Source organism: Strix aluco, chromosome 15 (genome assembly GCF_031877795.1).
Source record: "Strix aluco isolate bStrAlu1 chromosome 15, bStrAlu1.hap1, whole genome shotgun sequence".
Classification (NCBI taxonomy): domain Eukaryota; kingdom Metazoa; phylum Chordata; class Aves; order Strigiformes; family Strigidae; genus Strix; species Strix aluco.
This window is the reverse complement of record NC_133945.1, coordinates 9208470-9222504: the sequence shown is the minus strand read 5'-3', so window position 1 is coordinate 9222504 and position 14035 is coordinate 9208470. Positions and strand designations below refer to the sequence as shown.

Sequence of the window (14035 nt, the reverse complement as noted above, 5' to 3'; positions counted from 1 at the left end):
CTAGTGCATTGTCAACAGCACTGTGAGAGTCAGCACACCAAAATTAATACCATCTGTATCCCAATTAAATTCCACTGCTTGTGACAGCGTGCACCACACGCAAGTATGGCATTCATTCAAGAGAGTGCAGGGACTCTGTGCCTTTTCTGTGAGCGGGCATGTGGCAATTGTTGCATATTCACAGTGGAAAATAAATGTAATTGATTTTGTCTAATAGCCACAGGTAAGATAAAAACCTCAGTTTTCATGCACTGACCTTCACAAATGAAGCACGCCAGGTTTGGCTCCCCTTGTTCTTGTTACAGCCAAAACGTGGTGGGAGTTCAAACTCTAGCTGGGATATTAATTCTAAGAGAAAGAAATGGTCTCAGGTGCTGCAGACCCCTTTGTCATTCAGAAGATGAGCAGAGTGTTGGCAGAATCATGCCATGACTGTTTTGTTTTCAGCTGGTTTGATTTGGATTTGTTGGCTGCCCTCTGCCCTGTGTAACTCCATGAAGCGTTTAATCATACAACTGTATTCAGCTTGGGCAATAAAAGCCCACACCAGTTCTGGTATTAATTGATTTTGGAAGTCAGCAGCTGGACTGAAAGTTACCATCAAGCTCCAGAAGTGAGAGCCTGATTCAATTGCTGGGTTTACAGAATGGGTTTGAACATTTGGCAGACCCTCTTTGGGGGACAGTTGTTGCTAGTGGTGCGTGAGAACTCTGGAAGCCCTCCTTTGCACAGTTGGATCATTAATAATACAGGCTAAACTGTGAACTCCTAATTGTCAGGCAGGTTGGAACGGGGTTATTACTTACAGGCATCAACAAAATTGATTATTAAGTGCCGCATGGTTGAAGCAGGACCTCACAGCTTGCAGGCTTCTTCCTTGGGCTGTGGGCAAGGGCAGCAATGCTGAATGACAGAAGAAGGATGCTTTTATTAGCAGTTCTGGCACTCGCTGTACACTTGCAGGGGGGTGGGAGAGCTGAGAAAAAGGCAAGTGCAAAAAGCAGGAGCAAGCCTTTACTTGAGCGGTGTGAAGACTGCACAGTTTGGGCAATCCAGCTGCTCTGCAGCTGTGAAGAACCTTTAGTTTGAGCCAATGCTGAAACCAAGAGGGCAGAACAGCATGTATACATACACATGCACATGTGAGTGTGTGTGCATGCACATATGTGTAAGCGTGTGTGCTTGGATGGAAAGCTGAAACAGAAAGTGTTGTCTTGAACTGGCTCGACCAGGTGACATTAATTGCACAGACTCTGTTTGTTCCTTTGCCTTTCCAAAAAGGCACCAGTATGCTCAGAAAAATTAAACTGGTTTTGTATCTTGTTGGTGTAAAGGATGGAAAGTGAAATCAGATAATCTTCAGCAGACCCTTGTGTGCTCCACTGTGTTTGATTTGCCTTGTAAGGTAAGCGCCTGACTAGGGGGAGGGCTGCCATATAGCAGAGCTTTATAACACTAAAGGAAGTAAATTACTTTGTTCTGGTCTCAGATAAACAAGTAATTATGATAAACTAATAGTTTTGGTGCTCTTTTGTCCCTGCCAGAAAAAAATCCTAACCCTTTTTCTCTCTGTTGCTGATGCTGTGATTTCAGGGTATCAGATTGCCTACCGTCTGGCCAGCAGCAGCCCTAACAAGTTCACGACGGTGGAGGTTGGTTCGACAGTCAGTCAGTTTACTGCTACAGATCTCACCCCTGAGTCAGCATACATCTTTCGGACATCTGCCAAGACCAGACAGGGCTGGGGGGAGCCTCTGGAAGCCACAGTGATCACAACAGAAAAAAGAGGTAATGCTTGCAGCCACAGGTTGAGGTACTTTCTGTTGCATGCCTTGGAGCCTGTGCTGCACTTAGGGGAATTTTAATAACAGGCTAGAGCCTGTGCACCTCCTCCTTCTCACCCCATAAACCTGCCCCAAACCATAGCAACATCGTGATTTGAGAAACCTGGTGAGCAAGACAGACTTTTATGAGACACAGTTCTTCTAACCTGCCGGGCTGTTGGAGATTGATTTTTCCATCAGCTGCTATATTGGCCATATACAGCCTCCTTCTGCAGTCAGATCTTTTTTTCAGCTCTCTCAGTTTCTAGAAAGATTGCAATCTTAAGAAAGTAAGTGATGGATGAATTATATTGATTAGGGAACACAAAATGAGAGGTGGTGCTGTTGCAGGATTTCTCTACAGCTCCTCCATTGTACCTCAGTCCTGACCTAATGTGTGGGTAATTACTCTGGCCTTTCACTGCTGCACACTGGAGCAGAGTGTTTGTATCTGTATTGCCCAGAATTTTTCTGCTTCTTGCATCAGCCATAAAATGGTTATGTGCATTCTGAATCTCCAATCAAATTCTGTTCTGTAGGGAACCTACTTGAATAAAACAGGAGTTACATGTGTATGAATGAAACCAGATGCTTAGACACCAAACGTATCAAAATGTGAAAGACATATAAGGTATTACAGAATCTGGTCTGCATCACTGCTTGTTTCTAATGCTTTGGCTCAATTCTTCAGTCTTAGAACAGATGTCTACAGCTGCCAGTTAGAAAAATTATATTTTCTACTTGCGTATGAAGATTTTTATTTTTTTTTGATTCAGAACTAAAAGAGAATATATTGGTAGAGAACAGGAGCGTGGGTTTTCCTCTGGTCTTGTACCATACGCCATGTTCCACTGCAAAGCATGTATCTGGTCTCCTGAGCTGGCAAAGTCAAAACTAGCCAGGGTAACTTCACCAGCATCACTCCCTTGTGCATCACTGGATTTTGTGCCGCGTGCTGCTCTGACCCATTGTGCTGTCTGGATATTGATCTTTAAGAAAACTTTTCTCTCAAAAATTAGAACCATGCAACTTTTGTGATTTTAAAAATCACGGTTCGGAGAGAAGCGTACTTCAGCAGCTAACTAGGGCAGACCCCCATAGACATCTTTCAACTATTATTAGCACTTTTGCATGTGATTGTGTGCCTGGTCTTGGCTCTTGCCCAAGTCTTGCTCTACAATATAACCAATTATATTTACTTTTAGTTCTTAAAATGTGCCTACTAAGCAATCTCTTGTTTTAAGTCCTTTCCACACCTTACAAATCGTTTAGTTCAAGAGTAAGGATTTCCCATGCTATTTGCCCACAATGTCTTCCTTATTATTTTCCTATAACACTTCAAAGAAGTGAGGACATCGGCCTGATGTTCAACCACCAGCAGTGAGGACCTGCGGGGTGCATTTCAACTACTTCTGGCCTGTCTGGTTGGTGTTAAAATTCCCACTGGCATAGCTCTCCAGGTCATGTGCAGCCTTCCCAGTGCATAACAGTGCAGTCCTTAGAGAAAGAACCTCTAGAGCTGTGTTAGGAAACTTAAAGTGCCTCTACTAAAGATACTGTCCATCAAAGAGATTTATCAGTTCAGGGTTCCTTCCACCCCTGTCTGATTGCTGTCAAAGTGGAAGTTTAAAGTCCAACATGTGGAAGTTTTAAAAAAACCCACCATGCCCAATAATGTGAATACTCAAAGCTCAGAGCCTCTCCTTTTCAAAAAATGTGCTCAGATTTCCCAGACTGTGCACAAGCTGTTGCTGGATACACAATAGCTCAAGGCAGAACTCCCAGCTCCGCTGCAGGAACAATGATCCCTCGTTGTTATCAATGCTTTAGGGTTATCTTGAATAGGCAAGTCATAGTATAAAATGAACCCTTTCTCTTTTTGATGGATGTCTCTGCTGTGTGTCTATGCGTGCTACGGAACAAAGTCCCAAGGCACTGAGAGTTAACTGAAGTGATCCCGTATGTAAAATGTAGAGAGAAGAATGTGTAATCTCACATCAGCAAGGTTGATATGAGGGGATGATAAAGAAATTTATCCAGTACAGCTATTTGGCTAACAAGTAAATAAACAAATAAACCTGAAACTTCTAGACATGATAGTGAGTATTCTAGAGTGAAAAGACATTTAATTTCCATTAATAAAAATGCATTGAATGTCCTTGATATTAAGGTAGGAAGGCACAAATATTCCCTTGAAAATTACCAAAATCGGTCACTCCTGTTTGTTAAATTTCTTGGATAATCCCAATATAAATTTTTACATTTTACAGTGATACCTGTGATTTACAGATCCCAAGTTGTGTTGTAGCTGTATTGTCCAGTGGTTCTTCTGTAGTGTTTTGAATCTACATAGTGGTGTGATACCCTTCAGAATAACCAACACCAGTGATGTGGGCAGAACTGAATCAAAAGATGCAAGAAATTAAAAGTAGTCCATTCAGTCATATGGCCTGGCCTTACATTCCTGCACAAACAGCTCACCTTAACATTTTCTTGTGGCTAAACTTCCATAGATAAACTCTTTATACTAATGTTTTTGTACAAACAGTCAGGAAGTATATGTTGCAATACAGGAGATTTTAAGATCTCCCATTAGTAGCAGAAGGAAACCAGATCATAGGAGACTGACTGCAAGATCTGACCTGCCCAAAACTGCAAGCTGGTTAAAGCTTATCAGCAGAGAGTATTAAATCCCTGCACGACACTCGCTTCCTCTGGTAGAATAACCCTGAATACCTGTCTCAGCCTGTCAGTGTAAGGCATTGACCTTTTGCATTGTACTCCGGCTCGCAGGCTGCTGGCACCGAGGGCTTCCTACAGCTAATAGCTTACAAATCTTTGGGCACTGATGTCAGCAAGAGCATGCTGCAGAGAAATGCCAAAACATACAGGAAATGGTTTTAGGGGATGGCAGGGAAATGAAGTGCTCGCCATACAGAGCTGTGAGGAAGCAGGCAGGCAGAGGTGTGTTTATGGAAACAAGTGCTGATGAAGTTGAATTGAATTGCTTCTCAAAAGCAAGTCACTGCGGTGTCTCCAATCAATTTCTGCTTTATTACATGCCACACATTTTAATCAAAATCAATAATCTTCATGATAAACAATTAAACAATTATTCCTCACTCTATAGAGTTTCTCTATTGAAATCGATGGAGTGCGGAGACACAGTGACGGGAAAGGAGATCTATATTGAAACAGTTGGGGATTGGCATGCTTACACTTGCATTACCATTCCCTGCCTCATCTAAAAGGTGTACGGTTAATTACTCTGGAGACGTCTCCCTCAGCATTGGCACTGGCTGGTTTGACTTTGCAGGTTCAAGGTTAGTGGATACGAAGGGAAGAATTGAGGAGGTCTGGAAGTGAACTGCAGCAAGTACTCAAGCCCCAGCTCTGCGCTATCTCCAAGCTGGGGTTCAGAAGCAGCAGCAGCAGGAGCTGCTGATGGTTCCCAGTTCCTTGCCAGAGAGAGCTGGTGCAGAAATTCAGTATCGGCTGTAAGTCTGCTACACAACAGCCTGTTCCAGCTCATCCCTTCCTCTTCATGCCTCAGCTGGGAAGCAGCTGGTGGAAGAGGATGCTACAAAGCACAGAGAGAACGTAGTCCCATGGTACCAAGTAGTAAGCACAAGTTAAAAAGTGAACTAGTTTACAGGCAAATTCTGTCAAAAGAGCATCGCAGCTAGAAGCATACCTGAGTTTCATTAAAGATTTCCTTGGTTTGCTTGGCTGCTGGTCCTAATGGTTCTTCCTTAACATGCCAGGCTAAGACCCACCCCCCCACTCCCCCCCAAGTCTGAGGTCTGTTGCTAGGAATGTGTATATTCAATGGTGACCTTTTAGGCAGGGAGATAAGAATCAGTTTTACTGCTCTTATTTGCAGTAAAAGGTTAAGAAATGACTTGTATACTTCATGGGGCAAATCTGAAAGTTCACTCTTCTGTGGCATTACTACTATGAAAATCTGATCAGGCTGCCACGTTTTATGTGAGCTTGAATTTCCTCTCAAAGCAGTGCCAAATTATGGTTTAATTGCAGAACGACCAGCACCTCCCAGGAAGGTGATGACCCCCCAGAGCGATGTGTCGTCACGGAGTCTGCTGTTGAAGTGGGTCCCTGGAAGTGATGGATCTTCACCAATACGATATTTTACAGTGCAAGTGCGAGAACTGCCAAATGGAGACTGGCAGACCTACTCCTCTTCCATCAGCCACGAGGCAACATCCTGCATTATTGAAAGGTACCATATGATCCCAGGCTAGCACAAGAAATCCCACAGTTTCCACTTCCATCAGTTAGGAAGCTAAAGCAAGCATCGTTCAGCTTCACAGTCTTTTTGGGGGAGAGAGGTTAAGTGAGGTCATTGCTCCTATTTTAGAGGTGGTGTTATGAACAGCAGTTGAGAGTTTTGCTGAAGGTCATGCAATAAATCTAATTAAAGTTGGATGGCAGTGCCTCTTTTTGAAGCCCTTCCTGAAAGCTCAGCACCGTAGATAACGCTGCTCAGGCTGAACCATATGTAGCTACACAATGCTCTGTAAAATACAACTGGTTAAAAATCCTTTCAGTAGTGACTGATGTTAAAATCCACTTTCAATGCTGCATTGCAATTATCTCTATATAAGCTCTTCCAGATGAAATGAGAACCATTTTTATCTGTATCTTCCATACCGAAGTTTATAGATAGCATCAGAATGTTTAAACTTTGTTATTCAGGGTTCATTATATCCTCAGCGATGCTGCTGTAATTAAAGTCCTTGTAACATCCGTAAAAGCGATTGAATGTCTATGAGAAGGTACTTGTTTTGCTGTCCATTTCCTCTGTTGACGAGCTAGTACAAATCAGATTAATTCTAAAGGACCGTGAGCTTTCGAGAATCAAGTATTCAAAGCATTCACATACAGATTTTTCAGGTCTCTTATAAAAACATCAGTGGCTATGGTATATGGCAGCTCACTGGTCACGTGCCAGAAGATACAGATACAGTGCTAGTTTTATCTAACTGTGAAGAAAAAAGAAAAGTTGACAATTATGGGTACAAATATAGACCTGATTCATTGACCTCAGAGGTGTTATACTCACCCTGAATTATACCCAGTATCCTTCCAGTCAAAACCTGTAAAATCAAGGAAACCAACTATTCATTTAGACTTGACGTTGGCATTACTGAAAGCAAAAGATCAAGAAAGATAATTCAATATTCAAGTTGCTGTAGGTAAGTAACGGTGTCCTAATAGGGTGGCACTACTGAAAAAGATTTCTTCTCCCCCTTGCTAAAAGCATTTTTCTGTGAGCGTCCAGAAGAGGAGTACATGCTTGATGTGAGAGTGCTGCCCATCAGAATGCATTATCCCTTGATGTTTAATCATTCCTTACAAGTAACTTTACTTGGGTTTGTAGTCAGTGTTACATCTGCCAGCTGATGGCTCGACACTACCAATTAATTAGCTAAATCCCCTGTAACTTACAGCTCTGCATTTCCTATCCTCTGCATGTGAGTCAAAAGGCAACCTCCCCCACACCTTCCCCTGCCAAGCCAAGACAGAAGAATCTTTACAAAGGTTATGTCAGCTGGAAATCACTCTTTGCATATCTTAAAGCACTGCATAGATAAAAGAGCTGCAGGGAGCCTGTTGTTACTGTCTTTATTAAATAATCCAGGTAATAGCATTAATTTGCAATTCGGTAGGAATAAAATGCACTGATCAAACGGTATGGTCTAGAGGATTAGTGAGAAGGCCAGCGCTCTGAATTCCAGTGCCTGCTGTGCGCTGGCTGACCCTGGGCCATCACCTGCCTCCTCTCTACCTGTCAACCCCATCTGTGCTCTGAGGATGAGCTGACCCACAGATCTGTTTTGAGGCTATCTCAGGCAAACCACCTTGAAAGCCAGGTTTTGCATAGCCATGCAAAACTCAAACGACAGCACGTCTTGTCTTTTCCAACAAAACCCCAGTCAGAGGCTGCTCCATGAACTCCAACTTCATGGCTGTTTTCTGAAGCCCAGTTCAGCTATGAATCCATGCATGTTTTCAGGAACTTCAGGTCAAGTGGAAATCTGAGAAGATGCTGATGGCAGCAAAGGTACAAACACCCCCACGTCATGAGGAAGCTGGGGGAAGCTGCAAAGAAAAGGCAATGTGGAGAAGAGACAAACTGCTCAATGACCAATGGGCAGATTCTCTGTAGAGGCTTGTTCTGAGGCAAGTTGTGATGATGCGGGGAGATTTCATTCCTCACTCTTATTTTTTATGTTCCACAGCTTGAACCCGTTCACCTCTTACAAACTGCGAGTGAAAGCAACCAACGACATCGGAGACAGTGACTTCAGTGCGGAGACTGAGGCGGTCACGACTCTGCAGGATGGTAAGCGAGGAGGAGAGGCATGCTGGGGTCAGCGCCGTGGGATGGGCACTCCCCGGTGCTCCTGGGTTTGCTGGACCCACTGCAATGTGTTCTCCAGTGGGACCGTGGAGTGAAAATTCAACATCCAATGCAGTTTTGTTCATAGGAGATTGATACAGGTAGTAATGAGATGTGGCTGAATTAATAACAGGCAGCCTTAAGTGTCCTGCTGTGCCCTCTGATAATGAATCATACTTTCAGGAGTCTCAAAATGGAATTAAACTCCGTTTGATTGGCTTCCAAACTCTGCACTAACCATTATCTTTGCAGAAATTGAATAATTTACAAGAGATCATTAAAAATAAATGTAGAACCATGCATACATTTGAAGAAGTTTCTTCAATTGTTTTCACTTGCAATCCACATCAGTCTGCAATATGGCAAAATTGCTGAGGTATAAGTAAGAAAGAGTATGAAGCTCCTGGAAACATGAGCATTTAATGCTGCAGATCAGGGCTAATAAACTGTGAATGACATTGACAAGGCTTTTATTTTTAGCCTTAGAGATCAGCTTCTAATTCCTTGATTGTATAAAGTCAGCGCCTGAATGCAGAAGTAGCTCTGATGTCTTGAATGGAGAAAGGAACTCTGCAAGGTGTGAAAAAGCATCAGTATTTACCCTTAGCCTGGGAAATGTGGTAATACTGGGATACATAAATATATATATGCACATATATATGGTGCTAAGAATTAGCCAGTGTTTCATACAGCTCAAGGAATGACTGGTTAAATATGACATTGAGATATAAAAATAGGAAATGGTTTTACAAAGGAATGTCTAAAGAATGTGATCTTGGAATCAGAAGAACAGAGGACAGAGCTCAGGAGTGTCCTAAGTTAAACAAGAACCCATGTAATACTTGAATAATGTGCCTAGCAGCCTTTTAAAGACATCCTGACTCTCCACCTTCCTGAACAGCAGCTGCTGTATCGGTGCAGGCTGTAACTGGTACTAATGAGGCAGCACTGACTCACTGTTTCAGAATTTAAAATTTTATTTTCAATTCTCTTTGAATTTAACTACAGTGAATCCAGAGTTGTGCTTGGCCTCCTCATAATACTATGGGGAAACACTGTGAAAGCTTCTCACCTCCTTAACAAACTGAACATTTATTCTGCTGAGCAAACCTGGTGCTGCCACTAGAGCATTGCGCTGTGGAGGGCTGTCAGCTCCTGATAAGCCTTCCCTTCTTCGTATTTGAGCTGCTATAGTGTGTGTGTATGTGCTAAAGGCCATGGGCACAGGAATGGGTTAACCCATGGTAAATCAAGCTGTCCTAACTAAAATAATCTGTGACTATGTGACACAGACTCCTAAAACCAAGGTGGGCTTGCCCCAACAGTGGCAAAAATATAATGAAAAATTTGGGAGCAGTTTGCTTATTCTTTCAAGCGTGCATGCAGCTGGTTTAACTTCCTTTCAAATGTGTATCCAGTTGTTTGAGCAACTGGCATGCTGCAGCTTCCTCCAGATTTATGCCCTCAGCTTTTCTCTTATTCCTGCTGAAGTTGCCAAGGCCACGGGTAGAGCAAGGGATGTACGAGAAGTGGCTGCCTTCTGCCTGGATTGCAATATTCATATCCACTGCATTGCTTTTGAAACCTACCACATAGTAGGATAGAAGATTTTCTTCCGCAGTGAAGAAGGAGAATCTGATGAATAAAATCTGCCTGTTTTCCACCCTGTTGCTGCAACTGCTTTGGTTACCTTTTTTTTCTTGTTTAGTTCCAGGTGAACCACCCAGTTCTGTGTTAGTAACTCCCCACACGACTTCATCTGTCCTTGTGCAGTGGCAGGTAGGTAAAATGAAAAATTTTGATGTTTCTGGAACAATTTTGGGTTGCTTTGACTTGTTGACCTTAATGGTACATTGCAAGGGACATTTTCCTGAGCTGGAAGTATTGTAGTAAACTTGAAGGGCTGCAGCTACCTCCTTATTTTCCTGATCTAGGCATATATTTTACTGATGGATGGAAATTTCTGGCAGTTGCTTTACACTTTGTTGCCTCATCAGGGAAAACTTGGGAGGTAAAGGAGTTTCTGTAGTGCTGCCCAAGATCATTACTTGCACTGATTCTCCTGTCCTTTCACTGATATCAATAGATGTGCATCTTTACATTGAAAACATTCGACAGAATGTGGCATTGGTAAAGATCAGGTAATCAAAAGCTCACTTTCGTTCACATCGCATACTGCCTTCTTCAGCTGTTGAAATAATCAGAAGCGCATGCTGTGCCTGAGATCCTGTTCATACCTTTGAGGAACTCCACATGCCCTTTTGGCTCTTTGAGGGCTAAAAATTGAGATTTCTTCAGAGAAAAGAAAGGAAGTTTGAGCTCTCCATATCTCTGAGTTGGATGTGAAAGTACTCATGCCAAGTCTGCGTTTTATATAGGCATTTCCTCTGCCTTCCTTTATCTTTCAATACTGGCCTCCTGGGAGATGCTGGAACATTTTGTGACCCAGTGCCTGAGGCTTCTTTTTGCGAAGTGAGCATTAATAGAGGGAACCCAGTGGGGTACTGCACGTTATCCATAACCTATCCTGGAAAGCCTCTGCCCACCCTGCTCCTGAGACAATGTCCCACAAACATAATAAGGATAACTTTGGACAGATTGCATTATAGTGAAAAATGTACATACGCGTTTACAGTACAGATGGGGCTCCTTGCATTTTTGGAAAAAAATATATGTATGAGGGTCTGTTTATTGCTATGCAGCAGCACTTTAAAAATATGCCTGGCTGTACTGCTGGGTTGCTGGCCCAGGTTCACGCAGCATAATACTAAGCAACAACATTGCTTACAGCATGTTGAACAAATAGAAGACATGTTGAACAGTTTTACCAAAGGAGTTACGGAGAGATGTAAATCTACCATCCCCACCTACAAATAAAGCCCACAGTGAAGGAAAAAAGTATACAAAGAGAGGACAAAGAGGATGTGAGGCATGATGTACCACAGAAATCATTCCCCCAATTGACTGATTATTGGTGTGTAGTTAATGTGAAATAGGTGGTTGTTTAGGTAATTGGATGCTTTTTATTTCATGAAAATGAAATGGGGTTGTTGTGCCAGAGCCATCTCAAGGGAGTTGTGGGCGATTATATGTCATTACTACATGTATATTAATAGGTCCTGGTAATTCAGCCGTACTATATTTTTCAAATAAACAAAAATCTTCAAGTCCCACAATAGCCTCCAATTAAGAGGAAGTTTCACAGCAGTGTCTGAGAAATAATGTAAACTGAAAACAGCAGTCAAGCTAAATGGGAGAGTAGATTTCCAAGCAAAGCTAAATTTTTAACTTTGAGCTGTGTTAATAATTCACAAAACAAACTCTAGATGCCCTATCTCTGCTTTCAGCTGCTTGGTCCAATCAGTCCATTATTTTTAAATTTAAAGTAGGGAGAAAATAAGTAATTTCCATTGAGGTCTGTTGTATCAATAATGCAAGGTTATTTCAAATGTGCAGGAGGATCTTACAATTAACATCAGGATCATGTACTGTTCTGCTTCTACCTTAGAGATAACAATTATTCAAACTTACATTTTAGTCCTTTTTTATTTTTATTTTTAAACAGCACAAAAATGTTTCTCTTACTTCTGTACAACATTATGGGTTGCCACTCATAATCATTTTACCTATTTCAGCAGATCCCTCAGGCCTTCCTACAAAATCCTAAATAATCCATTACATCAAAAGCAGAATTTTGTCCATGAAAGACAGATAGGAAGGGGAAGACCTGACCTTTTAGCAGAGTACCCTTTTCAGGAAAGAATCATCATTTCCATGGCAAGGAGAAAGACAGTTTTCAAGCCATTTATTTTCTAAGCTTTCCTGTCGTAAATTTAAAGGAAGGAAAAAATGGAGAATCACATGAAAGCATAAGAAAACAATGCTTGCTATCAACAAATCAGTGTTGTACCACAATGAGGAAATAAGCTTTATCTTTTAGGCAGTTACATGACAGAGCAGGGAGTAACAGTCTCTTTCTCAGCTTCAGCAGTGTTTTTTCCTTTTAAGATTCTGTAGGATATTCCAGCTAAACTTTTTTTTTTTTTTGTATTAATAGTTAAAATAGGAAAACACATTGAATCTTTCCAAGACAACCTTCCTTCTAGGTAATAATTAACTGAAATACAAATCCATGTAATGTTCACAGTATTTTTTTTCATTGTGTGAAGTTTATTTCCATGCTGGATAGGCTTTGTTTTCTAGCAGCCTCTCTCCTCCTGCATGGTGATGCACTCAAGATGTATCTTGGTGGGACAGTGCCTCCCTTTACCATGTCTCTGGGGTAGGCAGCCCTCATGCTTTGTGCTGTGACTCCTTCCTGCCAGGACAGAGTGAGGCAAGGATACTGCCATGCCATCACATTCCCTTCTCTGCTAGGGCACAATCAGAGCTAAAGCAATTTCAGTATCATACAGAAAACAAAAGAGGAAAATCAGGATATTGGAAAGAAAAAAAAAAAGATCATAATAGATATACTAGTAATTGCCAGTAAACCATATCTCATCTTTTCCACCTTGCAGAGGAGAACGTTTCAGCTGGTCCATGAGCGATCATGTCATCAGGCAGCCCTGGTAAAGGCTGTCACTTTGTTTGGTCTGTTTGCTCAGCCCCTTGGACCAGGGGCTCGATCTGAGACTAGGAAAGGCTGTTGTTCAAGAGGTTGATTTATTTGCCTTGTAAAATGGAATCTGAGAGTGAATATGATTGCCCTTTTTAAAATACATCACAGGAGTAAACACCCATGGGGAGAAGAACAATTTAACCCAAAAGGCAGTGTTAGCACAGGAACAAATGGTTATAAACTAGCTATGAATAATTTAGATTAGAAATTAGATGAAGGTTTCTAACAGCCCAAGTAGTGAGACTTGGAACAGCTTTCCAGTAGGAATATTGGGAAGCAGAAAAATCAGCTTGTTTTCTGGTGGAGGTTGCTCGTTTGTGAAAAGGACTTTAAGAAGCTGAGTTTCTGCAGGCTTGAGGGCCTAGTCCTGATGATTCTTGAGGTCCATCACAATCCTCTATTCCTAGATCACTCTGCAATGCAGATGCTAAAAAATAGTGAAAGGTGGTCAGAGCTTCTCCGGAGGATGGAGCATGATGGGTTATGAAACAATGAGTGATGAAACCATGCAGAGCAAGTACAGCAAGATCTTGGGACTATTCGGATTGCTTTCAGCAGGCTCTGGGCAGGACAACTGCAAAAGAAGGCACCTTCTTGCAGAAGAAGTTTCTGCTGCTTTTCCTGGTAGCTGTGTAGCTTGCTTATTCTCTGGTTCACATAATTTTCTTTTTTGGTTTCCATAAACTGCGATCTTTCTACTTAATTTCTTCAGCCCTCACCCAAAGCAAAGTCCTTTGCACTGAGACAGGAGAGCCCTCTCTCTCCTCTTGCCATCATAATGAAGTAATGGAAAATTCTTGTCATTTATGGAAGTAGAATGCTAGGTTATTACCAAATGCCTTCCTCCTTTCCTGTAAAAATAATCTTTCTTCATTATAATTACATGTGATATTAACTCCCATTGTGACAGCGTTTCATACCACAGGTTAATTTTTCCACAATGGACAGAAGGTTTTCCTTAGTAAAGTTCTCAAGACTGCTAGGGATCTTTCTGGATTAAAGGCAAGATCATCATTAAAATCCTTTTCATTTATACTTTCAGCCCCTTAAATTTCAGTACAAGAATCTTTAGAAGATAAATGGCTCAGGGCATATTTTCTTCTCTGCAGTTCTTAGCCTGTATTAGACTCATGAGAGTAATTTTTTTCCCAAACACGAAGAATCCCT

The 14035-nt window shown here is 41.8% G+C and overlaps 1 protein-coding gene across 3 annotated transcripts in view; it reads left to right on the top strand.

Annotated features, from left to right (window-relative positions):
* The window catches only part of SDK1 (sidekick cell adhesion molecule 1), a 416682-nt gene that overhangs the window by 348735 nt on the left and 53912 nt on the right, over positions 1 to 14035 (top strand). For 2 of the 3 annotated variants that reach the window (XM_074840973.1, XM_074840971.1), the window contains exons 29-32: positions 1594 to 1788; positions 5862 to 6063; positions 8087 to 8190; positions 9956 to 10026. In XM_074840973.1, the coding sequence (XP_074697074.1) occupies positions 1594 to 1788; positions 5862 to 6063; positions 8087 to 8190; positions 9956 to 10026 (572 nt within the window). The remainder of the gene's footprint in view (positions 1 to 1593; positions 1789 to 5861; positions 6064 to 8086; positions 8191 to 9955; positions 10027 to 14035) is intronic. The other variant, XM_074840972.1, reaches the window with a different exon arrangement.